Source organism: Macaca fascicularis, chromosome 19 (assembly GCF_037993035.2).
Source record: "Macaca fascicularis isolate 582-1 chromosome 19, T2T-MFA8v1.1".
Lineage (NCBI taxonomy): Eukaryota > Metazoa > Chordata > Mammalia > Primates > Cercopithecidae > Macaca > Macaca fascicularis.
In genome coordinates, this window is record NC_088393.1 from 8,159,741 (window position 1) to 8,185,640 (window position 25,900).

The following is a 25,900-nucleotide window of genomic DNA, read 5'->3' on the forward strand; positions in this document are numbered from 1 at the left end:
CCTTTGGGTGCCTTCCCTGACCTCTGTCCTCATTCTGCCCCCTGCCCTCCCCGACTGCACCCTTCGCCACAGGGCCGTGGTAGCCTGCATGGCTGTGTGCTCGTGCCGCAACGGGCTGAGTGCGTAGATCTGATGTGACGCCAGTGCCTGGAGATGAACAGCACCTGACCCTTGCTCCCAGGGAGGTCAAGGTGCAGCGAGGCAGGGTGATAAAGTCATGAGCATGGTGAGCTGTAAAGGAAGCCTGCAGGCCTAAGCCACGGGGCCCGAGGGCGGGGGTGCACCATGCAGAAGGACTCTGACCTGGCCCCACAGCTGGCCAGATAAGGGAGACGCCTTGAGCCAAGGGGCCCAGGCGTCTGAGGCTTCCTGGTATGGCACGTCAGTGTAGTTGGGATGCAGGGTACAAAACGTGGCAAGAGGTGAGGCCAGGGAGCGTCTGGACTCTGTAGATGGGGCGGGATGAGAATGGGTGAGTCCAGATGGGCAGCCACTCACGGTGATCTCAGCCTGGGCTAAGTGACCAGGGGGTAGCCCCAAAGCTCGTTAAACAGAAGGCCGGGTGCGGTGGCTCATGCCTGTAATCCCAGCACTTTGGGAGGCTGAGGCGGGCGGATCACTTCAGGCGTTTGAGACCAGCTTGGCCAACATGGTGAAACCTCATCTCTACTAAAAATACAAAAATTACCCGGACATGGTGGCAAGTGCCTGTAATCCCAGCTACTCGGGAGGCTGAGGAGGGAGAATTGCTTGAACCTAGGAGGCAGAGGTTGCAGTAAGCTGAGATCGCGCTGCTGCACTGCAGCCTGGGCAACAGAGTGAGACTCCATCTCAAAAATAAATAAATAAAGCTGGGCACGGTGGCTCACGCCTGTAATCCCAGCACTTTGGGAGGCCGAGACGGGCGGATCACAAGGTCAGGAGATCGAGACCATCCTGGCTAACCTGGTGAAACCCCGTCTCTACTAAAAATACAAAAAAATTAGCCGGGCGCGGTGGCGGGCTCCTGTAGTCCCAGCTACTCGGGAGGCTGAGGCCGGAGAATGGCGTGAACCCGGGAGGCGGAGCTTGCAGTGAGCCAAGATCACGCCACTGCACTTCAGCCTGAGTGACTTGAGCAAGACTCCATCTCAAAAAATATCAAATAGGCCGGGCACGGTGGCTCACGCCTGTAATCCCAGCACTTTGGGAGGCCGAGGCGGGCGGATCACAAGGTCAGGAGATCGAGACCATGGTGAAACCCCGTCTCTACTAAAAATAGAAAAAAATTAGCCGGGCGCAGTGGCGGGCGCCTGTAGTCCCAGCTACTCGGGAGGCTGAGGCAGGAGAATGGCGTGAACCCGGGAGGCGGAGCTTGCAGTGAGCAGAGATTGCGCCACTGCACTCCAGCCTGGGCGACAGAGCAAGACTCCGTCTCAAAAAAAAAAAAAAAAAAAAAAAAAAAAAAAAAAAAAAAAAAAAAATCAAATAAAATAAATAAATAAATAAAAATTTTAAGAAACAGGCAGAAGGCAGGACTGTGGCCGATTGGATTTCAAGGTACAAGAGAAGTTATCGTCCCATAGGCTCCCCAAGCTGGGGCTCATGTCCCTGGCACTGAGAGAGGGCCCCACATCCGTCAGAGGAGGCTCTAGAAGATCCCACAGGAGGGGCCCAGAGGGCAGTGGCATGCATGCCACAGAGAGGGCGCTGTCTCAGTGCCAGTGAGTTCTGGTTCTTTCTTAAGTCAGAGCACCCCCGTGCATATGCCTTACCAAAAACTCTGTTGTGTTTAACAAGCCTCAGTGCGTCCTGGAAGGACTTTTTTTAAAAAATTGATTCGTGCCTCAATAAACTTTTTTTTTTTTTTTCCTTTTTGTGGAGAACGGGGTCTCACTATATTACCCAGGCAGGTCTCGAACTCCTGGGCTCAAGCTATCCTCCCGCCTCTGCCTCCCTGAGAGCTGGGATTACAGGCGTGAGCCACCGCGCCCGGCTTTTTTTTTTTTTTTTAAGGAACCTATTGCTTGGGAATAATTTTCAATTTACAGAAAAGTTGCATAGATAGAAAAGAGAATATTAATGTACCCCACACCCAGTTTCCCCTCACATTAATAACTGTTGACTAAACTCCCAGGCTTTATCCAAATTTCACTTATTTTTCTGCTCCAGAATCCAGCTCAGGCTACCACATTGCACTTGGTGGATTTAACTTTTGAGATACTTCCCTGTCTTTTTTTCTTTTCTTGAAAAAAGATGAAGGCCTGCTCTGTCACCCAGGCTGGAGTGCAGTGGCATAATCATGGCTCACTGCAGCCTTGAGGTCCCAGGCTCAAGCGATCCTTCTGCCTCAGCCTCCTGAGCACCCAGGACTACAGGCATACACTACCATGCCTGGCTAAGTTTTTTTTTTTTTTTTTAATTTTTGGAGAGATGAAGTCTCACCATGTTGGCCAGGCTGATCTCAAACTCTTGATCTCAAGTGATCCTCCCACCTCGGCCCCCCAAAGTGCTGGAATTATAGGCGTGAGCCACTGTACCCAAATATACAGCTCCCAAAATTAACACAGGCCAGGCATGGTGTTGCCTGTAATCCCAGCACTTTGGGAGGCTGAGGTGGGAGACAGCTAAAGCCTGGAGTTCAAGATCAGCCTTGGTAACATGGAGACCCTCTCTCTACAAAAATATCTAAAAAATTAGCTGGGCATGGTGATATGCACCTAGAGTCCCAGCCACTTGGGAAGCTGAGGCCAGAGGACTGCTTGAGCCCAGGAATTCATAACTGCAGTAAGCTATGTCTGTGCCACTGTACTCCAGCCTGGGTGACAGAGCAAGACCCTATCTTCAAATAAATAAATAAATAAAATAGAACAATAATGCCCACATCCATAGACGATAAATAAATCAACCAACCTCAACCTAAATGTTATACTTCATAACAAAAATGAACTCAAGCACTTTGGGAGGCCAAGGCAAGAGCATCACTTGAGTCCAGGAGTTCGAGACCAGCCTTGGCAACACAGCCAGATCCCATCTCTAAATTAGCCAGGCGTGATAGCACACATCTGTGGTCCCAGCTACTCGGGAGGCTGAGGTGGGAGGATCACTCGAGACAAGGAGGTTGAGGCTGCAGTGAGCCGTGATAGTGCCTGTGCACTATAGCCAGGGTGACAGAGTGAGACCCTGTTTCAAAACATACAAAGATAAAATAACAGTAGTACCTACTGTTGAGTCATTGTGAGGACTGCAGGACTTAAGAAATACTAAGTGAGGCCAGGCACGGAGGCTCACCCCTGTAATCCCAACACTTTGGGAGGCCAAGGTGGGCGAATCACTTGAGGTCAGGCATTCGAAACCAGCCTGGCCAACATGGTGAAACCCCGTCTGTAGTAAAAATATAAAAATTAGCCAGGCGTGGATACGGGCAGCTGTAATCCCAGCTACTCAGGATGCTGAGGCAGGAGAATCGCTTGAACCCGGGAGGTGGAGGTTGCAGTGAGTCAAGATCATGCCACGGCACTCCAGCCTGGATGACAGAGTGAGACTCCCTCTCAAAAAAAAAAAATATTAGGTCCTCAGGACCCAGCCTGGAATGCAAGAAGCACTCAATAAGTAAGACCTGTTGCTACGAATTACCACATTTTTTTAAAATGGTATTTTGGGGGTTTGACATGTAATTTGAAGTAGGCGGCTTTTGGTTTTGTTTCTTGTTTTTGGATAGTACCAGGTTTGGGAAGAATATTCTGAGTCATACTTACCTTCTAAGCTGCAAGATGTCTTTTTAAATTTTTCTTTCTCCCCTGAGGTGTGGGACGAAGGGGTTTTTTTCTTCCTCCTACCTTTTTATTCTTTTTAATACTATCTTGCTTGTGTAACATCAAAATGAGGCAAGAAAGAGAAATCGATGAAGTCGCCTTCTCATCGATTTAGTCTATTCCCAGGTGGCTGAAAAGGCAGGAACTGTGAACTGAAAACTTCATCTGGCATCAGATTTTCTCTAATTGTCTCTCGAACACTCGCCGGTAAGCCAGTGCTTGCTAGAACTCTCTAGAGCCAGGTTGCACTCTCAGCCTAAAAGAAAAGTCTGGGCTGAAACAAAGAACAGAAGGATGGGTGGGGACAGAAAATCCCCCTAAATGTGAGAAAAGAAGCCATTATTTCTGAGGCCAGGCCTTGAAACCGAGACACTTGTCTGGTTCACTTGTTTCTTTCTTTTTGTTGTTTTTTTTTTCAGAGACAGGGTCTCGCTATGTCACTCAGCCTGGAGTACAGTGGTGCCATCATAGCTCACTGCAGTCTCGACATCCTGGGCTCAAGGGATCCTCCTGCCTCAGCCTCCCAAAGTACTCAGATTACAGACTTGAGCCACCACTCCCAGCCCCATGTGTTTCTTGAACAGTCCTTTGCAGAAACTGTGGAGACTTATGGACCAGGGCCCAGCTGCCTTTAAAAGATGGTTGGGGTGCCTTTACAAGTGAGAGGCTATATATAGGAATCTGCAATTTAGGCTTACAAATTGGCATTTCTAGAAGGCATTTCTAGAAGTCAGTGTGCCTTTAGATTATATATAAAAGACAATTTGAAACCAATTAAGGCAGTCACTTAACATGTCATATCAAGGCCGGGTACAGTGGCTCATGTCTATAATCCCAGCACTTTGGGAAGCCAAAGTGGGAGGATCCCTTGAGGCCAGGTATTCAAGACCAGCCTGGGCAACATAATGAGATCCCCGTTGCTACAGAAAAAGTTTAAATTAGCTGGGCATGGTGTCACGCACCTGTAATCCCAGCTACTCAGGAGGCTGAGGCCGGAGGGTCCTTTGAGCCCAGGAATTGGAGGCTTCAGTGAGCTGTGATCATGCCACTGCACTCCAGCCTGGGTGATGGAGTGAGACCCTGTCTCTCTTAAAAAAAAAAAAAAAAAAAAAAAAACAAGAAGGCAGGCTGGGCTCAGTGGCTCACTCCTATAATCCCAGCACTTTGGGAGGCCTAGGCGGGTAGATCACCTGAGGTCAGGAGTGTGAGACCAGCCTGGCCAACATGGCGAAACTCCATCTCTACTAAAAATACAAAAATTAGCTGGGTGTGGGCGCGTGTAGTCCCAGTTACTGGGGAGGCTGAGGCAGGAGAATCACTTGAACCCAGGAAGCAGGGTTGCAGTAAGCCAAGATTGCACCACTGCAGGGAGGTGAAGGTTGCAGTGAGCCAAGATTGTGCCACTACATTCCAGCCTGGGTGACAGATCAAGACTCTGTCTCAAAAAAAAAAAAAAAAAAAAAAAAGTGTATCAGGATTTTCTTGAATATTACTTTGAACAGGCTAGTAACTACTCAGCCATTTTCATGTAATTTTTGGTGAGTCCTGTTCCTGTAAGACCTAATGAGGAGTGTCCTTGGATATCAGAGGACAAAGCCTGTGACTTACAGGATTTATGAGAGACTGAGTCACAAAGGAAGCACAGAGGCACTAGAAAAAGTCTGGGGTCGGCCAGGCGCGGTGGCTCACGCCTGTAATCCCATCACTTTGGGAGGCCGAGGCAGCCGGATTACGAGGTCAGGAGATCAAGACCATCCTGGCTAACATGGTGAAACCCCGTCTCTACTAAAAATACAAAAAATTAGCCGGGCGTGGTGGCGGGCCCCTGTAGTCCCAGCTACTCGGGAGGCTGAGGCAGGAGAATGGCGTGAACCCAGAAGGCGGAGCTTGCAGTGAGCCGAGATTGCACCACTGCACTCCAGCCTAGGCAACAGAGCGAGACTCCGTCTCAAAAAAAATAATAATAATAAAAAAGTCTGGGCTCTTACGCTGGGTGAGGTGGCTCAGGCCTGTAACCCCAACACTTTGGTAAGGCTGAGGCAGGCGGATCACTTGAGGCCAGGAGTTTGAGACCAGCCTGGACAACATGGAGAAATACCATCTTTACAAAAAAATACAAAAATAGCCAGACGTCGTGGTGGGCACCTGTAATTCCAGCTACTCAGGGAGCTGAGGCAGGAGAATCACTTGAACCTGGGAGGTGGAGGTTGCAGTGAGCCGAGATCGCGCCACTGCACTCCAGCCTGGGTGACAGAGTGAGAGCTGTCTCATAAAAAAGAAAAAGAAAGAAGAAGAAGAAGAAAAGTATGGAATCTTTTGTCCCAGTAAAGTAATGCAGGTGGGATCCTGACACCTGTTACGAAAGCTGTGTCATCTAACTTGCTCAGATTGCTCTTGTTTTAGTGTTTAAAAAAAAAAAAAAAAAATTATAGAGACAGGGTCTCACTATGTTGCCCAGGCTGGTCTTGAACACCTAGCCTCAAGCGATCCTCCCACCTCAGCCTCCCAAAATTCTGGCATTACAGGCGTGAGCCACTGTGCCTAGCCAGAGACTACTCTTGAATTTACGAAATCAAGACAAAACCAGCTTTTAAAAATCACCCTGAAGATAGGCCACCGTCTGTGTGTGTTGCTGAGAATAGGGTATATTTTTTCCCCCTCAGGTCAGAACTGTTTTGATTTTCACCGTTCACTTCTTTCCATCCATCCTCCAGGTCCCCTTGCAGAAAGAGCTCTGCGGCATACAGTGGCCACAGCGGGCCAGGTGCTCCCCGATCGATCGCATCTCAGCAGTGGGCGGGAGGCGCTAATTAGACTCTTGAGTAGCTTTTGCAGCTGCACAGAAAGTTCTGGACAGCACAAGCTGAACCCCAAGCACCATGGCCGTCTGCTGTAGGAAAAACCGTAGCAGGAGATAAATACGTATCCCTGTCTCTCTCAGAGCCAAGAGCAGAGCGACTAATTCCCACCGTATGTTGAACTGCAAATCAAGTATCTTGCACTCCCCCTGCAGAAGGAAGCCTGTCCATCACAGGTGTGAATCTGTTGGTTGAGCAGGTTTATTGAGACGTAATTCACAGACCATACAATGCACCCATTAAAGAGTACAACCCAGGGGCTTTTAGTGTATTCACAGAGTCACCGCAATGGATCGTAGAACCCCAAAAGGAAACACCGTAGGCCAGGTGCGGGGGCTCACGCCTGTAATCCCAGCACTTTGGGAGGCCAAGGCAGGCAGATCACTTGAGGTCAAGAGTTCGAGACCAGCCTGGCCAACATGGTGAAACCCTGTCTCTACTAAAAATACAAAAATTAGCTGGGCAAGGTGGCAGGCACCTGTAATCCCAGCTACTCAGGAGGCTGAGGCAGGAGAATCACTTGAACCCCGGAGGTGGAGGTTGCAGTGAGCCGAGATCACCCCCACTGCTTTCCAGCCTGGGTGACAGAGCAAGACTCCATCTCAAAAAAAAAAAAAAAAAAAAAAAAAAGGTGGCAGACGATCTGAGGCTCTCCCATCCCTGGCAAGCAGACCTCTGGTCCCTGGGCAGCTGTCGTTTTAGGATACCTGGGATTTGTCTGAACCCAGTATGGTGAGACTCGCAGACCCAGAAATGACCATCAGGAAGGAAGAAGTTTATATTCACAGTCCTCTGGAAGCAGGAGGCAGGGCACACCACACAGGGGCCACACGGGGAAGCACCAGGGTCGGTTGGGGGACAGGGGAAAATATGGACAGGAATCTTCATTGTGGTTTCCTGGGGAACAAATGGACCAGGCAGGGTGAGCAGGCTCAGGACGGGACCCCGAGGTGATGAGGGCAGCGGGACCACGGCCAGGAGTGTGACAGCCCCATAAAGGAGGCAACTGGGGGTCTGAGCTCTGCATTGGCTGCAGACCGTTTACTATCTCTAGAAACTGGCCAGCCCTGGGAGGGGCTGTGCGTCCTTGCTCAGCAAAGCCCCAAGAGGTCAAAGCATCACAAATACGGAATAAAAGGACATAATCAATGCAGCGGGTCTGTGGCAGGGCCACTGACTCATGTCTTGACCCGTCAGCTATTTCAGCGGCCGCACGTGTTCCAGGAAGACTGTATTTATGACTGTCCACCTCTTATTCTATTTCATTTTGTTTCATTTTTTTCAGAGTCTTGCTCTGTCACCCAGGCTGGAGTGCAGTGGGGCAATCATAGCTCACCACAGCCTTGAACCCCAGGGCTCAAGCGATCTTCCCACCTCAGCCTCCCAGGTAGCTGGGACTCCTGGCACACACCAACATGCCTGCCTAATTTGTTGTTGTTGTTTTTTAAGAGACGAGATCTCACTGTGTTGCCCAGGCTGGTCTCTCACCTGGTGTCCCCTGGTCATGACCCCAACATGTGAAAACTTCAGTGTCTTCTAAATCATGAAAGGAAGATTTACATCTGTTCCCATAGATTTAGCATTACCAATAGTTTATTAAAATTCTTTGGAATCAGCATTTCTTTCTCTCCTTCCTTCCTTCCTTCCTTCTTTCCTTCCTTCCTTCCTTCCTTCCTTCCCTCCTTTTCTTTCTTTTTGCCATCAACTTGATTTTGGGAATTGGCATTGCTTTACATGCTATTTTTTTGGTTTGGTTTGGTTTTTTTTTTTTTTTTTTTTTGAGACAGGATCTTACTCTGTTACCCAGGCTGGAGTGCAGTGGCATGATCTCGGCTTACCACAACCTCTGCCTCCCAGGCTCAAGCAATTCTCCTGCCTCAGCCTCCTGAGTAGCTGGGATTACAGGTGTGCACCACCACCGCCAAGCTAATTTTTGTATTTTTAGTACAGACAGGATTTCACCATGTTGGCCAGGCTGGTCTTGAACTCCTGACCTTAAATGATCCACCCCCCTTGGCCTCCCAAAGTGTTGGGATTACAGGTGTGAGCCACCGTGCCTGGCCAAATGCTGTTTTTAGTGACTTTTTCTTCTATGGACTATTGTGCTAGAGCAGAATTCATCTGATTTCAGTCAGGACCTCAGTCCACAAGCAACCATGTGTCAGCCGTGCCAGGATGCTGCTGGGCAAAGGATACATCTCAGGTTTTGCACTGTATTTGTATGTTTAGGTCATAATCGTCTGGGTGGAGTTGTTGGACAGAAATGGCAGGAAATGCCTGTCCTGGACCGTGTCGCCTTTGGTTCAGGATTCCTGTTTTTTTACATAGGTGTTGCTTTGTGAATTACATCGTCAACTGCTTTGTCTCCTATAATAATAGGAATTGTTAGTCATGTATTATCATGACGTCAGAATGTTTCTGGCCACTGAACAAATGTCATCCTTGCTGTGCTAGGCCGTGGAAAGAATGAACAGCGACTGAGTATGTGTGTGATGTGCTGTCACACAGCTTAGTGGCTGATGTCTTAGTCGGCGAGAATTCTTGGCTCCTCTGCCAGAAAATCTCTAACACACACCCACTTGCACATTAACAATCACCTTCAATTTACAGCTAAATTAAAAGTTGCTCAGAGGCCGGGTGCGGTGGCTTAAGCCTGTAATCCCAGCACTTTGGGAGGCCGAGGCGGGTGGATCACCTGAAGTCGGGAGTTCGAGACCAGCCTGACCAACGTGGAGAAACTCCGTCTCTACTAAAAATACAAAATTAGCCTGGTGTGGTGGTGGGGAGCCTGTAATCCCAGCCACTCGGGAGGCTGAGGCAGGAGAATCACTTGAACCTGGGAGGCAGAGGTTGCGGTGAGCCGAAATGGCGCCATTGCACTCCAGCCTGGGCAACAAGAGCGGAAATCTGTCTCAAAAAAAAAAAAACAGAAAAACGAAGAAGTTGCTCAGAATGCTGAATCCTCTCCCAGGAGAGCTGCTGTGAGTACATTTTCCACTAGGGCAAGCTCTGCCCACCCCATGGTTTATAACTCCATGTTCCCAAGAAAGAGACTTCCAGCTGCTCTCTTCCTGTAACATAGACAAACCAAGACATCCTAGGTATGTCAGTACCTAGGACCCAGGAGGCCACTGGACAGATTAGATTTCTTTTTTTTTTTTTCTTTTTTCTCTTTTTTTTTTCAGATGGAGTCTCACTGGTGTTGTCCAGGCTGGAGTGCAGTGGCATGATGTCGGGCTCACTGCAACCTCTGCCTCCCGGGTTTAAGTGATTCTCCTGCCTCAGCTTCCCGGGTAGCTGGAATTACAGTTGTTCCCCACCATGCCCAGCTAATTTTGTATTTTTAGTCATCATGTTGGCCAGGCTGGTCTCAAACTCCTGACCTCAGGTGATCCACCTGCCTCGGCCTTCCAAAGTGCTGGGATTACAGGCATGAGCCACTGCACCCAGCCTGACAGATCAGATTTCTATTTTTCTTCTCTCTTCTCTTCTCTTCTCCCCTCCTTTCTCCTCCCCTCCCCTCCCCTCTTCTCTTTTTTTTGAGATGGTCTCGCTCTGTCGCCCAGCCTAGAGTGCAGTGGCACGATCATAGCTCACTGCAGCCTTGAACTCCTGGGCTCAAGTGATCCTACTGCCTCAGCCTCCCGAGTAGCTGGGACTACAGGTGTGCACCACTGTGCCCAGCTAATTTTTTATTTTGTGTAGAAACAGGGTCTTGCTATGTTTCCCAGGCTGGTTTTGAACTCCTGGCCTCAAATGATCCTTCCACCTCTACCTTCCAAAGTGCTAGGATTACAGGCATGAGCCACCACGCCCAGCCCAGATTTCTTTTTAATGCTACTCTTTGTCCTTATCTGGGCAGAGCTTGAAGATACAATTTTATAAAATGTAAGAATAAACTAGCCAAGTAGCCCATCTCAACTACACTTGTCAAGTAGGAGGGGAAAACTGAACCTAATGAATGATAGTTGAGCTTTATTTATTTTATTTTATTTTATTTTATTTTATTTTATTTTATTTTATTTTATTTTTGAGGCAGAGTCTCACTCTGTCGCCCAGGCTGGAGTGCAGTGGCACGATCTCCACTCACTGCAACCTCTGCCTCCTGGGTTCAAGCAATTCTCTGCCTCAGCCTCCCGAGTAGCTGGGATTACAGGCATCTGCCACCACACCCTTCTAATTTTTGTGGGGTTTTTTTTGTTGTTTTTTGTTTTTTTAGTAGAGACGGGGTTTCACCATCTTGGTCAGGCTGGTCTTAAACTCCTGACCTTGTGATCCACCCACCTTGACCTCCCAAAGTGCTGAGATTACAGGCGTGAGCCACTGCGCCCGGCCATAGTTGAGCTTTATTAAGAGTTGCATCTTGGGAGGCCCAAAGCAGGAGGACCACTTGAAGCCAGGAGTTCAAGACCAGCCTGGGCAACATAGTGAGACCCCCATCTCTCTACAAGAAAATATTTTAAAATTATACAGCACACCTATAATCCCAGCTCCTCAGGAGACTGAGGCAGAAGGACTGCTTGAGCCTAGGAGTTTAAGGCTGCAGTAAGCTGTGGTCGGCCACTGCACTCCAGCCTGAGCTAGAGTGAGACTGTCTCTAAAAATAATAATAATTAATTAAAAGAGTTGCATCTTTCCATGAGTAGGTGAGCTTATCCGCGGGCACATGTATCCTATGATCTGAACCCTTAAATTAACGAACAGATGGGTGTAGACAAGTGTTTGCAGCCCCTGTTGATGTTGGATTGGTTTATAATCACGGTGTGGAACAGAATCGGAGCCTCAGGTCCGCTTCGATGGTAGAATTCTATTCGAGTCCTGATGACCAGGGGCGGCTAAACACCGTGTCTTGCCATCTCTGGGTCTTAGAGTCACCCTAACATCTGATCTCAGATTAATTATCATCACGTGCGAGGTTTTGGCATGAAGCGCGCCAGACGCACAGTTTCATGATCTTAGACTATTTACAGCAAACTGAAACAGCTCACTTGGTTTTTACACCCTGCAAAGACCAAAGGAGAGCCTAGAGGGTTTTTTTTTTTTCCCCCTGTTTTATTCTATCAAAGCAGCAAATACTGTGCAATTTCCACAGTAAATGGTCACAGTGGGGACCAATATCCTGCCCTCCAGACCCGCTGCTTCAGCCAATACAGCAAGGGAAGACGCAGCTCTGTTTTCTAGAAGGATCCCACCGAGGCATAAAAACGGCGCAGCCCAGCCTGGCACCGCGCCGGGTCCCGGAGCCCCGGGCGCGAACATGGGGAATGCTCACTCCAAAAGCGGGGACAGGCACGGCACGCTCCCCGGCCGCCCCGAGCTGTCTTTTTACGGCTCTTTCCCCAGGAAATGGAGCGAGAACGTCTTCTTGGATAACGAGCTGCTGACCTCCAAGATCCTGTCCGTGCTGCGACCGCAGTCGGAGCGGGGCTTCCGCGCGGGCGACCTCCGCTACCCGACCCACTTTCTCAGCACCAACTCTGTCCTTGCCTCTGTCACAGCCTCGCTCAAGGAGAACCCCCGGGGCACCCTCCTGTCCGATGGCAGCCCGGCCCTGTCCAGGAATGTCGGTATGACGGTCTCTCAGAAAGGGGGTCCCCAGCCAACACCGAGCCCGGCTGGCCCTGGGACGCAACTCGGGTAAGCCGGAGTCCCCTCTCCGCCCTCGGGTGGGTGGCGTTCCCCGGGGAGCTGTTGACAGCCTCCCCAGAGGGAGACCCCGACTTAGATCTGTGTGAATCCACACGGCAGCCCCTGTGCCAAGCAGAGAAATTCCCATTAACGCTTGCTTCCGGGATCCACGCCTTTTTGCAAAAACGATGTGTCCCGGGGTATATTCGATGTGACCCGGGGTGTATTCAACCCCTGGTGGAGCCACTTTGCCTAGTGGCCTCAGGGGATCCTTGGACTCGCTCCTTAGGCCAGGCTCCTTACTCAAGGTGATGCTCAAAGTCCTGCTGGGTGTGTGTGGAGGTGGCGTCCCATTATCTGTGCCTTACCTCGTTTTATAGGACTTCAAAGTGGTTCCCTTGATAATGCCTGCAGCGGTGTCCGAGTACAAAGTGATGCTAGAAGCTGATACGTTTGTGGTGGCTATTCCATGAGTTCGTGGGAAAGGGAATAGATTATCTTTTTCCTCTGAGTAAGGACTGCCCTCCCACCTTTGACCATGAAGCCATTTCCACTTAACTCCTGGTAGACAGGATCCTAGGGGCCCCAAGTGGGCTCCAGTGGTCTGTCAAGGACGCTGCCATCCACACCCCATTAGGATGTAACTAAACATTGAAGGAAGTTACTATGGAAGAAATCCTGATGTGACATTGACAGATAATCTCCCCCGCCCCTGCTTTTTTTTTTCTATAGACAGAGTCTCTGTCGCTTAGGCTGGAGTTCACTGGCACAATCTCAGCTCACTGCAACCTCCACCTCCCGGATTCAAGTGATTCGCCTGCCTCAGCCTCCCAAGTAGCTGGGATTACAGGCACCTGCCACCACGCCCGGCTAATTTTTGTATTTTTAGTAGAGACGGGGTTTTGCCATGTTGGGCAAGCTGGTCTCGAACTCCTGACCTCAGGTGATCTGCCTGACTTCGGCCTCCCGAAGTCTGGGATTACAGGCATGAGGCACCGCACCCGGCAAATCTCCCAATTTAAAAACAATGATCTGTAGACAAAGTTGAGGCTTCTGTGAAAATCTGGAGAGTTCTCGGAGAGTATCGAATCGGATGTGCGTGTGTGTTTAATTCACTTTTCTAAAACAATTGTTTTTATTGTTTGCACCCAGACCACTCACAGGAGAGATGGATGAAGGCGATTCTGTGCTTTTAAAACTTAAGCAGACAGCTGATGACTCTCTGTCCCTCACAGCTTCGAACGCCGAGTCCATTTTTGTAGAAGGTATGGTCATCTCCGCTCTCTCGCGGCTGCCACACAGTCCCTGTCCCTCCTGGGAAGAGCTGGGGCCTGTGTCAGCACGTCCACGGGAGGGAATCCGGGTGACATGGCTCTGGGCCCCCAGCAGCCGCCCCTCGCTCTTCCCTCAGATCCCTACGCCGCCTCTCTGAGGAGTGAGATTGAGTCAGACGGCCACGAGTTCGAAGCCGAGTCCTGGAGTCTCGCCGTGGACCCAGCCTACGCCAAGAAGCAAAAGAGGGAGGTGGTGAAGAGACAAGATGTCCTTTACGGTGAGGAGTCCACAGCCCTGTGCCACCACGCCGGCCCTCCACTCTCTTCTCTGCTCCTTCCCCCCTCCCTGCCTTCCTTCCTTCCTTATCTTTGTCTTTCTCTCTCTCTTTCTCTCTTTCCCTCTTTTGTTCTTTCTCTCTTTATTTATTTATTTTTCTTTCTTGAGACAGAGTCTCTCTCTATTGCCCAGGCTGGAGTACAGTGGGACAATCAGAGCTCACCGCAGCCTCGACCTGGGCTCGAGCAATCCTCCCACCTCAGCCTCCCCAGTAGCTGGGACCACACCGCATCTGGCGAATTTTTTTATTTTCTGTAGAGACGGGGGTCTCACCATGTTGCCCAGGCTGGTCTCAATCTCCTGAGCTCAAGTGACCCGCCCGTCTGGGCCTCCCAAAGTGTTGGGATTATAGGCGTGAGCCACGGTGCCTGGCCTCCGTCTTTCTCTCTCCTCCCCTGGTGCAGCCCTTCCTCCCACGCCAGGGAAGAGACGGTCGGAGAGGATTTTGTTAGAATACGTCCCTGTGGACGCATCTGGCTGAATGCCCACATCCATCTTCTTCTTCCCTTGTTTTGTGCTGTCTTAGCCCGTATAGGCAGCTCTCATAGAACACCATACACAGGGTGGCTTAGAAGCCACAGAAGTTTATTGCTCATGGTTCTAGAGGCTGGGGCGTCTAAGATCAAGGCAGCGGCAGACAGTGTCCATGGAGGCCCCATTTCCTGGCTTCCTGTGGTGGCATCTGGCTATGTCCTCACAAGGTCTTCATGGTCTTTCTCAGGTCCTTTTTTTTTTTTTTTTTTTTTTTTTTTTTTGAGACAGGGTCTCACTCTGTCACCTAGGCTGGATGCAGTGATGCAATCTCAGCTCACTGCAACCTCCACCTCCCAGGTTTAAGCGATTGTCCTGCCTCAGCCTCCTGAGTAGCTGGGATGACAGTGCCTGCTACCATGCCCAGCTAATTTCTCTTTTTTTGAGATGGAGTCTCACTCTATCGCCCAGGCCGGAGTACAGTGGTTCCATCTCGGCTCACTGCAACCTCCAACTCCCGGGTTCAAGCAATTCTCCTGCCTCAGCCTCCCGAGTAGCTGGAATTATAGGTGCCTACCACCATGCCCGGCTAATTTTTGTATTTTTAGTAGTGACAGTGTTTCACCATGTTGGCCAGGCTGGTCTCGAACTCCTGACCTCATGATCTGCCCACCTCAGCCTCCCAAAATGCTAGGATTACAGGTATCTGCCACCATGCCTGGCCATGCCCGGCTAATTTTTTTATTTTTTGGTACAGACAGGGTTTCGCTGTGTTGGCCAGGCTGGTCTCCAACTCCTGACCTCAAGTGATCTGCTCACCTTGGCCTCCCAGAGTGCTGGGATTACAGGCGTGAGCCACCACCCCCAGTTCTCAGGTCCTTTTCCTAAGGGCACTAGTCCCACCATGAGGTTCTCTCCCCTTCTGACCTCATCACCTTCCAAGGGCCACACCTCCTGTACTATCACCTTGGGGGTTCGAATTTCAACATACGAATTTTGGGGGACGCAAACATCTTGTTCATTGCAGTCTAGGTCTGGTCAGGGACACACACAGATGTGACGTGTGAGTTTTGACAGCCACAGGAGTGTTCCTCAGAACACTCTTCTTCCTAAAAACAGACTTGATAGCTGGGCCTGGTGGTGCGCACCTGTAATCCCAGCTACTTGGGAGGCTGAGGCAGAAGAATCGCTTGAACCCAGGAGGTGGAGGTTGCAGTGAGCTGAGACTGCGCCACTGCACTCCAGCCTGGGTGACAGAGCAAGACTCCATCTCAAAAAAACACAAAAAACAAAAAAAACAAAAACCACACGGACTTAAAATGTTGTCTGTTGGGTTGACACTGGGCACAAAACCCTCCTGTGATAGGGAGGTCCCAGGGCTGTCTCCTTCCCCTGCTCCTTTAGGCTGGGACCCCCTGCAGCACTCTAAACCCTGAATGCCCTGGAAGTAAGAAAGACCCCAAAGGCGCAAGGCCTTAGGCAGAGAACTCTCAGAAGCCAGTTCAGTACGTGAAGGGCAGGCAGCACCCACGACTGCCCAGCAGGGCCGTGGAGCCAGCGTGGCTAAGTCCTGCCGTCCGTGTCCCTGCAGAGCTGATGCAGACGGAGGTGCACCACGTGCGGACTCTCAAGATCATGCTGAAGGTGTACTCCAGGGCCCTGCAGGAGGAGCTGCAGTTCAGCAGCAAGGCTATTGGCCGCCTCTTCCCATGTGCTGATGACCTGCTGGAGACGCACAGCCATTTCCTCGCTCGGCTCAAGGAGCGCCGCCAGGAGTCCCTGGAGGAGGGCAGCGACCGGAATTATGTCATCCAGAAAATCGGCGACCTCCTGGTTCAGCAGGTGGGTGCAGCCATGTTCATCTCAACAGTCTTCAAAGCCTCTGCCCTGTCTCTGTCCCTTTCTTCTTTTTTTCTGAGATAGCGTCTTGCTGTGCCACCCAGGCTGGAATGCAGTGGTGCAGTTACAGCTCAATGCAGCCTCAACCTCCCAGGCTCAGGTGATCCTCCCACCTCAGCCTCCCGAGTGGCAGGGACTGCAGCTGTGCACCACCATGCTCAGCTAATTTTTTATTTTTTGTAGAAATGGGGTCTCACTATATGGCCCAGGCTGGTCTTGAACTCCTGAGCTCAAGTGATCCTCCTGCCTCAGCCTTCCAAGTAGCCAGGACTCCAGGGAACACCACGCCTGGCTAATTTTTTATTTTTTGTAGAGATGGGGTCTCGCTTTGTTTCCCAGGCTGGTCTCAAATTCCTGGCCTCAAGCAATCCTCCCTCCTCGGCCTCCCAAAGTGCAGAGATCACAGGCATAAGCCATTGTGCTGGTCTGTTCCTTTGAATAATAAAACGAGAGTGGCTCCTGTTTGTTGAGTACCTGCTCCCCTGAGGACACACAGCTCTGGGCCCCTTATAGCGATGCCTGCAGTTCATATTCTAGAAACACAGAGGCCTAAATCAGCCAGTGTCCCTGGCTGAACACTATTCAGTGTTACATTCTTCTATGCTCGTTTGGTTGGTTGGTTTTTGTTTTTTGGTTCAAATCACTTATGCTTTCAACCGTTCAAAATATGCCTATTGACTGAGTGCAGTGGCCCACACCTGTAATCCCAGCACTGTGGGAGGCCAAGCAGGTGAATTGCTCGAGCCTAGGAGTTCTGGACCAGCCTGGGCAACATAGCAAGACCCCGTGTCTACAAAACGTGAAAATAAATTAGCCAGCTGTGGTAGTGTATAGCTGTAGTCCCAGCTACTCAGGAGGCTGAGGTGGGAGGATTGCTTGAGCATGGGAGGTCAAGGCTGCAGTGAGCTATGATCATGCCACTGCCCTCCAGCCTGGGCAACAGAGCAAGACCTGATATCGGGGGGGAGGGGGGAAGCAGGGAAGCATACCTGTGGACCAGCACCATCCATGGTAGTGGTATTAACCCCAAATGACCACCCTAGGCCAAGATTTACCCAGGGGAGCTGTGCCCCTCGTGTGACCTCGAACTATTTGCTCAAAGCATCCTGGGCCAACTAATTAGAAGAACACTCCTTTTGCTTTTTATGTTTCTTTTTTTTTGAGATGAAGTCTCAGCCTATTGTCCAGCCTGGAGTGCAATGGTGTGATGTCAGCTCACTGCAACCTCCACCTCCCAGGTTTAAGCAATTCTCATGCCTCACCCTCCCCGAGTAGCTGGGATTACAGGTGCCCACCACCACACCTGGCTGATTTTTTTGTATTTTTAGTAGAGACAGGGTTTCACCATGTTGGCCAGGCTGGTCTCGAACTCTTGACCTCAAGTGATCCACCTGCCTAAGTCTCCCAAACTGCTGGGATTACATGTGTGAGCCACTGTGCCCGGCCTGCTTTTTATGTTTCTAACGTCCTTTGGCTGACATTTACTTTTTTTCTTGGCTCTCAGGAAGTTTTATAGCATCTGTGATGTAGCAAAGCCCCGAAGCAGGTTTTTTTATTTTACCTTTTTGACACCTTGTGATTAGACGCCCCAAACTGAAGCATTTCTCTGTTTGAGGATGTATTAGAAAGTGGAGCTGCAGCCGGGCGCTGTGGCTCACACCTGTAACCCCAACACTTTGGGAGGCTGAGGGGGGTGGATCGCTTGAGGTTATGAGTTCAAGGCCAGCCTGACCAACATGGTGAAACACTATCTCTACTAAAAAAAAAAAAAAATTAAAAATTAGCCGGATGTGGTGGTGGCACCTGTAATCCCCAACTACTCAGGAGGCTGTGGCAGGAGAATCGCTCAAACCCGTGAGGCGGAGGTTGCAGTGAGCTGAGATCGCACCACTGCACTCCAGCCTGAGCCACAGAGCAAGATGCTGTCTCTAAAAAAAAAAAAAGGAAGAAAGAAAATGGAATTGTAAATAAATATTTATTTTAGCAGAGTCAGATGAATTAGATGAAAATATGCTTTGGCTGGCCAGGCACGGTGGCTCACGCCTATAATCCCAGCGCTTTGGGAAGCCGAGGTGGGCAGATCAAGAGGTCAGGAGTTCGAGACCAGCCTGACCAACATGGTGAAACCTGGTCTCTACTAAAAATATAAAAATTAGCCGGGCATGGTGGTGCACACCTGTAATCTCAGCTACTCAGGAGGCCGAGGCAGGAGAATCACTTGACCCCGGAAGGTGGAGGTTGCAATGAGCCAAGATCACGCCACTGCACCCCAGCCTGGGCAACAGAGCGAGACTCTGTCTAAAAACAAATTAGCCGGGCGTGGTGGCGGCACCTGTAATCCCAGCTACTCAGGAGGCTACAGCAGAAGCATCACTTGAACCCAGGAGGTGGAGGTTGCAGTGAGCTGAGATCGTGCCACTGCACTTCAGCCTGAGCCACAGAGCAAGATGCTGTCTCTAAAATAAATAAATAAATAAATAAAATGGAATTGCAAATAAATATTTATTTTAGCAGAGTCAGACAAATTAGATGAAAATATACTTTGGCAGTTTTCATGTTTAATTGACATTTCCGTTCTTTTGTCTATCAGTTTTCAGGTGAAAATGGGGAGAGAATGAAAGAAAAGTACGGTGTGTTTTGTAGCGGCCACAATGAAGCTGTTAGTCATTACAAGTTGCTGCTTCAGCAAAACAAGAAATTTCAAAACTTGATCAAGGTAAAAACAATTTTTTTTTTTTTAATCAAAAACTTATATTCTGGCCGGTCTCAGAGGCTTACGCCTGTAATCCCAGCACTTTGGGAGACCAAGGCGGGCGGATCACGAGGTCAGGAGATCGAGACCGTCCTGGCCAACATGGTGAAACCCCATCTCTAATAAAATACAAAAAATTAGCCGGGCGTGGTGGCACGCATCTGTAATCCCAGCTACTTGGGAGGCTGAGGCAGAGGAATCGCTTAAACCTAGGAAGCGAAGGTTGCAGTGAGCCGAGATCACGCTACTGCGTTCCAGCCTGGTGACAGAGCAAGACTCCATCTCAAAAACAAAAAACAAAAAACTTATATTCTTCACTGTCGAGTTTTTCCACAGAATTGTAGAGTCTTGGGACCTGGGAATTATAAGGCATTTGTTATGTAGCAGTGATTTTCAAGGTTTGGTTTGGGTTTTAACCACAACTCCATTCAGAACACATCAGTGAAATCTTACATAGAATCCTGAGATGTAAAATAAAGCAGGCCAGATGCAATGCCTCATGCCTGTAAATCCAGCACTTCTGGAGGCCAGGGCGGGAGGATTGCTTGAGTCCAGGAGTTTGAGACCAGCCTGGGCAACATAGCAAGATCCTGTCTCTACAAAAAATCTAAAAATTAGCCAGGCATATTGGTGCACACCTGTAACCCTTGCTACTCCAGCAGCTAAGGAGGGAAAATCAGTTGAGCTCAGGTGTTTAAGACCAGCCTGGGCAACATAGCAAGATCCCATCTCTATTATATAAAATACATAAATATACACATACACATATTAACAAAATCAATCAAAGAAAGCATGTCTAGACTTTGTTCCTTGCCAGGCCACAGTGGGCCCTGAGAGATCCCTGCAGCCCTCAGCATGGGACCTGCTGACCATCACTGTGTCATCACTGTTTGGATGACACAAAGGATTGTTTGAAGGGGCTGCCCTGTCCCAGGAACTGGCCCTCCAGAGCCGGCCTGTTTTGCCTTGGGGATGCTGTCTGTCTTAAGGAGGGTTATTCCAGCTGGGTGCGGTGGCTCACACCTGTAATCCCTGTAACTTTGGGAGGCCAAGGCGGGCAGATCACCTGAAGTCAGGAGTTTGATACCAGTCTACCCAATATGACAAAACCCCGTCTTTACTAAAACTACAAAAAATTAGCCAGGCGTGGTAACGCGTGCCCGTAATCCCACCTCCGTGGGAGGCTGAAGCAGGAGAATCGCTTGAACCCGGGAGGCAGAGGTTGCAGTGAGCCGAGATCGCACCACTGCACTCCAGCCTGGGGAACAAGAGCGAAACTCTGTCTCAAAAAAATACAAAATATAAAAAGGAGGGTTACTCCAAGCCTTTGTCCCCTTGCTGGTCCGTGTTCACCCCCGGAGCCTGTAGATGGATCTTCCTGCCTCCTTTGTGTGAGTGTGGGTAGGTGCTCGAAGCCCAGCCAGAGTCAGCCAAGTCAAGGGAGACCCCACCTCCCGCATCCTAGAAACCGCACTTGGATGATGGCTAGTTGGTTCTATCAACATTTGCCTCTTTAGAGGCCCTCACACCGCTGATTCCACACGAGCTGCATCACCTGTGGCCTGGCCGGGACTTGATTCTGCAGTGGCATTCTACGCCCAGTGGTCCAAAGTTAGGAGTGACATGCATTTAAACTTCATTGTGTTATAGGATAGGTGGGAAAGGGAGAGGATCGTTTTGGAGCCGCAGTTCTTCGAAGCCAGGAGGGGGATTCCAGTGAAGCCTCCATCATGGACTCTTGCAAATCCCACAGCGGCTCTGGGCCTCTTCAGTGGCTCTTTGCAAGTGCTGGCATCCCTAAAATGTACACAAGAGCAGCGGGAGCAAACAAGCAGAAAATGTGCTGTGCTCCCGAGTGGGCGTCAGGTGACTGCTCTTGGTTCTTAGCCAGAGGTGAGCGTCAGAAAGCACCCAGGCTGGGTGCGGTGGCTCACGCTTGGAATCCCAGCACTTTTGGGGAGGCCAAGGCGGGCGGATCACTTGAGCCCAGGAGTTTGAGACCAGCCTGAGGAATATGGCGAAACTTCATCTCTATTAAAACTACAAAAATTAGCCAGGTGTGGTGGCACACGCCTGTAATCCCAGCTACTCGGAGGCTGAGACAGGAGAATCGCTTAAACTCCGGAGGCGGAGGTTGCAGTGAGCCAATATCACACCCAGGGACCCAACCAAAAGGCACAAGCCCACTCTAGTTCTGGAGGGTTCCAGCAGTCATGGGTTAGGGAGTGTGTGTTCATTTGTACATCGTGTTTGTGGACAGCTTGACAGATGATTTCCATATCCACCCCCTGGCTGGTTCTCATTTCTTTTATTTTTTGAGAGTCAGGTCTTGCTCCGTCGCCCAGGCTGGAGTGCAATTTCTCACTGCAGCCTCAAACTCCTGGGCTCAAGCAAAGCCTCCTGTCTCTGCTTCATGAGTAGCTGGGACTACAGGAGTGTGCCACCATGCCCACCTAATATTTTAATTTTTTGTAGAGATGAGGTCTTGCTGTGTTGCCCAGGCTAGTCTCAAACTCCTGGTCTCAAGCATTCCTCCTGCCTTGGCCTCCGAAAGTGTGGGATTACAGGCATGAACCACCACATCTGGCCTTTGGTGGCGTTTGTGTGTACAGCAGGTGATCCCTGCTTTCAGATATCTGGTGTCTGTCCCCTTCAAAGTGGCAAAGGAAAGGTCCTGGTGAGCTGAGAAAGAAAGCAGCCCCCAGCCTTGGCAGCCGATTGTTGACTAATTGGACAGGAGCCGAGATGTTAATGCGGGATCTGGCTGTCCATTTCCGAGATGTTAATGCGGGATCTGGCTGTCCGTTTCCGAGATGTTAATGCGGGATCTGGCTGGCTGTTTCCGAGATGTTAATGCGGGATCTGGCTGGCTGTTTCCGAGATGTTAATGCGGGATCTGGCTTTCCGTTTCCGAGACGTTAATGTGGGATCTGGCTTTCCATTTCCGAGACGTTAATGCGGGCTCTGGCTGTCCATTTCCGAGATGTTAATAAGGGCCCTTGCTGTCCGTTTCCGAGATGTTAATGCGGGATCTGGCTTTCTATTTCCGAGATGTTAATGTGGGGCCTTGCTGTCCGTTTCTGAGATGTTAATGCGGGATCTGGCTGTCCGTTTCCGAGACGTTAATGCGGGATCTGGCTGTCCGTTTCCAAGATGTTAATGCGGGATCTGGCTGTCCGTTTCCAAGCTGTTAATGCGGGATCTGGCTTTCCATTTCCGAGATGTTAATGCGGGGCCTTGCTGTCTGTTTCTGAGATGTTAATGTGGGATCTGGCTGTCCATTTCCGAGATGTTAATGCGGGATCTGGCTGTCTGTTTCCGAGATGTTAATGCGGGATCTGGCTTTCCGTTTCCGAGACGTTAATGCAGGCTCTGGCTGTCCGTTTCTGAGACGTTAATGCGGGATCTGGCTGTCCGTTTCCGAGATGTTAATACGGGATCTGGCTGTCCGTTTCCGAGATGTTAATACGGGATCTGGCTTTCTATTTCCGAGATGTTAATGTGGGGCCTTGCTGTCCGTTTCCAAGATGTTAATTTGGGATCCGGCTTTCCGTTTCCGAGATGTTAATGTGGGGCCTTGCTGTCCGTTTCCGAGATGTTAATGCGGGATCTGGCTTTCCGTTTCCGAGATGTTAATGCGGGATCTGGTTTTCCGTTTCCGAGATGTTAATGCGGGCCCTGGCTGTCCATTTCCGACTTGTTAATGCGGGATCTGGCTTTCCATTTCCGAGATGTTAATGCGGGCCCTTGCTGTCCGTTTCCAAGATGTTAATGCGGGATCTGGCTGTCCATTTCCGAGATGTTAATGCGGGATCTGGCTGTCCATTTCCGAGATGTTAATGCAGGATCTGGCTGTCTGTTTCGTTAATGCGGGCCCTTGCTGTCCGTTTCCGAGATGTTAATGCGGGATCTGGCTGTCCGTTTCCGAGATGTTAATGCGGGATCTGGCTGTCCGTTTCCGAGATGTTAATGTAGGATCTGGCTGTCCGTTTCCGAGATGTTAATGTGGGCCCTTGCTGTCCGTTTCCGAGATGTTAATGTAGGATCCGGCTTTCCGTTTCCGAGATGTTAATGCGGGCCCTTGCTGTCCGTTTCCAAGATGTTAATGGGGGATCTGGCTGTCCGTTTCCGAGATGTTAATGCGGGCCCTTGCTGTCCGTTTCCGAGATGTTAATGTGGGATCTTGCTGTCTGTTTCCTAGAAAATCGGCAACTTCTCCATCGTGCGGCGGCTTGGTGTGCAGGAGTGCATTCTCCTGGTTACACAGCGCATAACCAAATACCCAGTGCTGGTGGAGCGCATCATCCAGAACACGGAAGGTAGGCCTTCTCCCCACTGCCCCGCCCGCCCGTGCTGCTGCAGCATGGGGCTCTCACTGAGCACCCACTCCCTATTTAGCAGCGGACTGGATAAATTCCCTTGGGAATCCACTTTGCTGGGTGCTGGGGTTCCTTTTTTTTTTCTTTTTTTTTTTTTTTGAGACGGAGTCTCGCTCTGTCGCCCAGGCTGGAGTACAGCGGCCAGATCTCAGCTCACTGCAAGCTCCGCCTCCCAGGTTTACGCCATTCTCCTGCCTCAGCCTCCCGAGTAGCTGGGACTACAGGCGCCCGCCACCGCGCCCGGCTAGTTTTTTGTATTTTTAGTAGAGATGGGGTTTTACCACGTTAGCCAGGATGGTCTCGATCTCCTGACCTCATGATCCGCCTGTCTTGGCCTCCCAAAGTGCTGGGATTACAGGCTTGAGCCACCGCGCCTGGCCTTTTTTTTCTGTTTTTAAAGAGACAAAGTCTCACTCTGTTGCCCAGGCTGGAGTGTAGTGGTGAAATCATAGTTCATTGTAGCCTCCAACTCCAGGGCTCAAGTGATCCTCCTACCTCAGCCTCCCAAGCACCTGGGACTACAGGTACATGGCACTACACCCAGTTAATTTTAAAAAAAAATTTTTTTTTTTTTTTTTTTTTTTTTTTTAGAGATGGGGTCTCGCTGTGTTGCCCGGGCTGTTCTGGAACTGCTGGGTTCAAGTGGACCTCCCGCCTCGGTCTCTCCAAAGTGCTGGGATTACAGACATGAGCCATCACATCTGGCCTGGGTTTTGTTTTGTTTTGAGACAGAGTCTCACTCTGTCCCCCAGGCTGGAGTGCAGTGGCACCATCTCGGCTCACTGCCATCTCCACTTCCCAGGTTCAAGCGATTCTCCTGCCTCAGCCTCCTCAGTAGCTGGGGTTACAGGCGCCCACCACCACATCTAGCTAATTTTGGTATTTGTAGTAGAGATGGGGATTCACCATGTTTGTCAGGCTGGTCTTGAACTTCTGACCTCAAATGATCTGCCCACCTTGGCCTCCCAAAGTGCTGGGATTACAGGTGTGAGCCACCGTACCGCACCCAGCCTGGCCTGGCCTGGGGTTTTTGATGCAAGAAAGATGGGGTGGTCAATACCATGAAAGCAAGAGCCAGGTTTTATTTGCCAACTGTTTCTCCCAGCCCCTAGCACAGGCTGGGCCAGTGCAGGCCCTCAGTGTCAGTGTCTGTGGAAAGGATGAATGGATGGAGATGGTGCCGTGGTGGTTCAGACAGACCCAGACATGGCCCCTGTGTCACATGCCCAGGGCTGAGCAAGGAATGTGCGTGGAGCCAGGGAGGCAGAGAAGGGCGGGCAGTCCAGCCAGGAGTTCTGGGAGCCAGGGCCATGCTGACCATAGCTCTCCCTTCACCAGTGAATTCAGGCCATGAGAGGATGAACAAGCTTCCCTGCTGTAAAAGCTACATCCTTGGAGTGGGAGGAGCCAGATCCCAGTCACAACAGGAGGTGGAGGGAGTCTTTTCATTTTTTTAAATTAATGAATTAATTTATTTATTTATTTTAAGACGGAATTTCACTCTTATTGCCCAGGCTGGAGTGCAGTGGCACAATCTCGGCTCACCACAACCTCCACCTCCCGGGTCCAAGTGGTTCTCCTGACTCAGCCTCCCGAGTAGCTGGGATTACAGGCATGCGCCACCACGCCTGGCTAATTTTTGTATTTTTAGTAGAAACGAGGTTTCTCCATGTTGGTCAGGCTGGTCTTGAACTCCCGACCTCAGGTGATCTGCCCGCCTCAGCCTCCCAGAGTGCTGGGATTACAGGTGTGAGTCACCACGCCCAGCTGGGAGTCTTTTATGAAGGGATTGGGACAGAGGGGAGTGTGTTTACCAAGCAGTAGATGGCAGAGCTAGTCGTGGCAGTTTTGCCACTTGAATTGCACCTTAGCTTCTGCATTTGATAGAGGCTATACCTGGATAAAAACGAAACTCTGAGCCAGGCATGGTGGCTCATGCCTGTAATCCCAGCACTTTGGGAGGCTGAGGCAGGCAGATCACTTGAGGTCACGAGTTTGAGACCAGCCTGGCCAACACAGTGAAACCCTGTCTCTACTAAAAATACCAAAAAAAAAAAAGGAGTTGGGCGTGGTGACGGGTGCCTGTAATCCCAACTACTCGGCAGACTGAGGCAGGAGAATTGCTTGAACCTGGGAGACAGGTTGCAGTGAGCTGAGATTGTACTCCAGCCCGGATGACAGAGCCAGACTCCGTCCCCCTCCCCTCTGCCAAAACCAGAAAACTAAACTCTGAGATGTTGCATTTATTTTGGAGAAGTATTTGCATCTCGGGAGATTACAGCTGGGAAGTGATCTTGAGGGTCTTCTGAGTGGTGGCCTTGGAGAACACACCTCATAGATTCCACATGCCCATACATAGTGAGTCCACACACCTCATAGATCCCACACGCTCATACATACAGTGTCCACATACCTCATAGATCCCACACACCCATACTGTGTCCACACACCTCATAGATCCCACACACCCATACATAGTGAGTCCACACACCTCATAGATCCCACACA

The 25,900-nt window shown here is 50.3% G+C and overlaps 1 protein-coding gene across 9 annotated transcripts in view; it reads left to right on the forward strand.

Moving 5' to 3' along the window:
• ARHGEF18 (Rho/Rac guanine nucleotide exchange factor 18) overlaps window positions 1-25,900 on the forward strand; it is a 133,905-nt gene that overhangs the window by 82,053 nt on the left and 25,952 nt on the right. For 6 of the 9 annotated variants that reach the window (XM_074025612.1, XM_065535138.1, XM_065535139.1 and 3 more), the window contains 6 exons: window positions 12,151-12,289; window positions 13,433-13,545; window positions 13,692-13,832; window positions 15,954-16,204; window positions 18,852-18,977; window positions 23,215-23,332. In XM_074025612.1, coding sequence (XP_073881713.1) covers window positions 12,151-12,289; window positions 13,433-13,545; window positions 13,692-13,832; window positions 15,954-16,204; window positions 18,852-18,977; window positions 23,215-23,332 — 888 coding nt within the window. Of the gene's footprint in view, window positions 1-11,995; window positions 12,290-13,432; window positions 13,546-13,691; window positions 13,833-15,953; window positions 16,205-18,851; window positions 18,978-23,214; window positions 23,333-25,900 lie in introns of all 9 variants that reach the window. The other 3 variants (XM_074025614.1, XM_015440600.3, XM_074025613.1) reach the window with 1 other exon arrangement.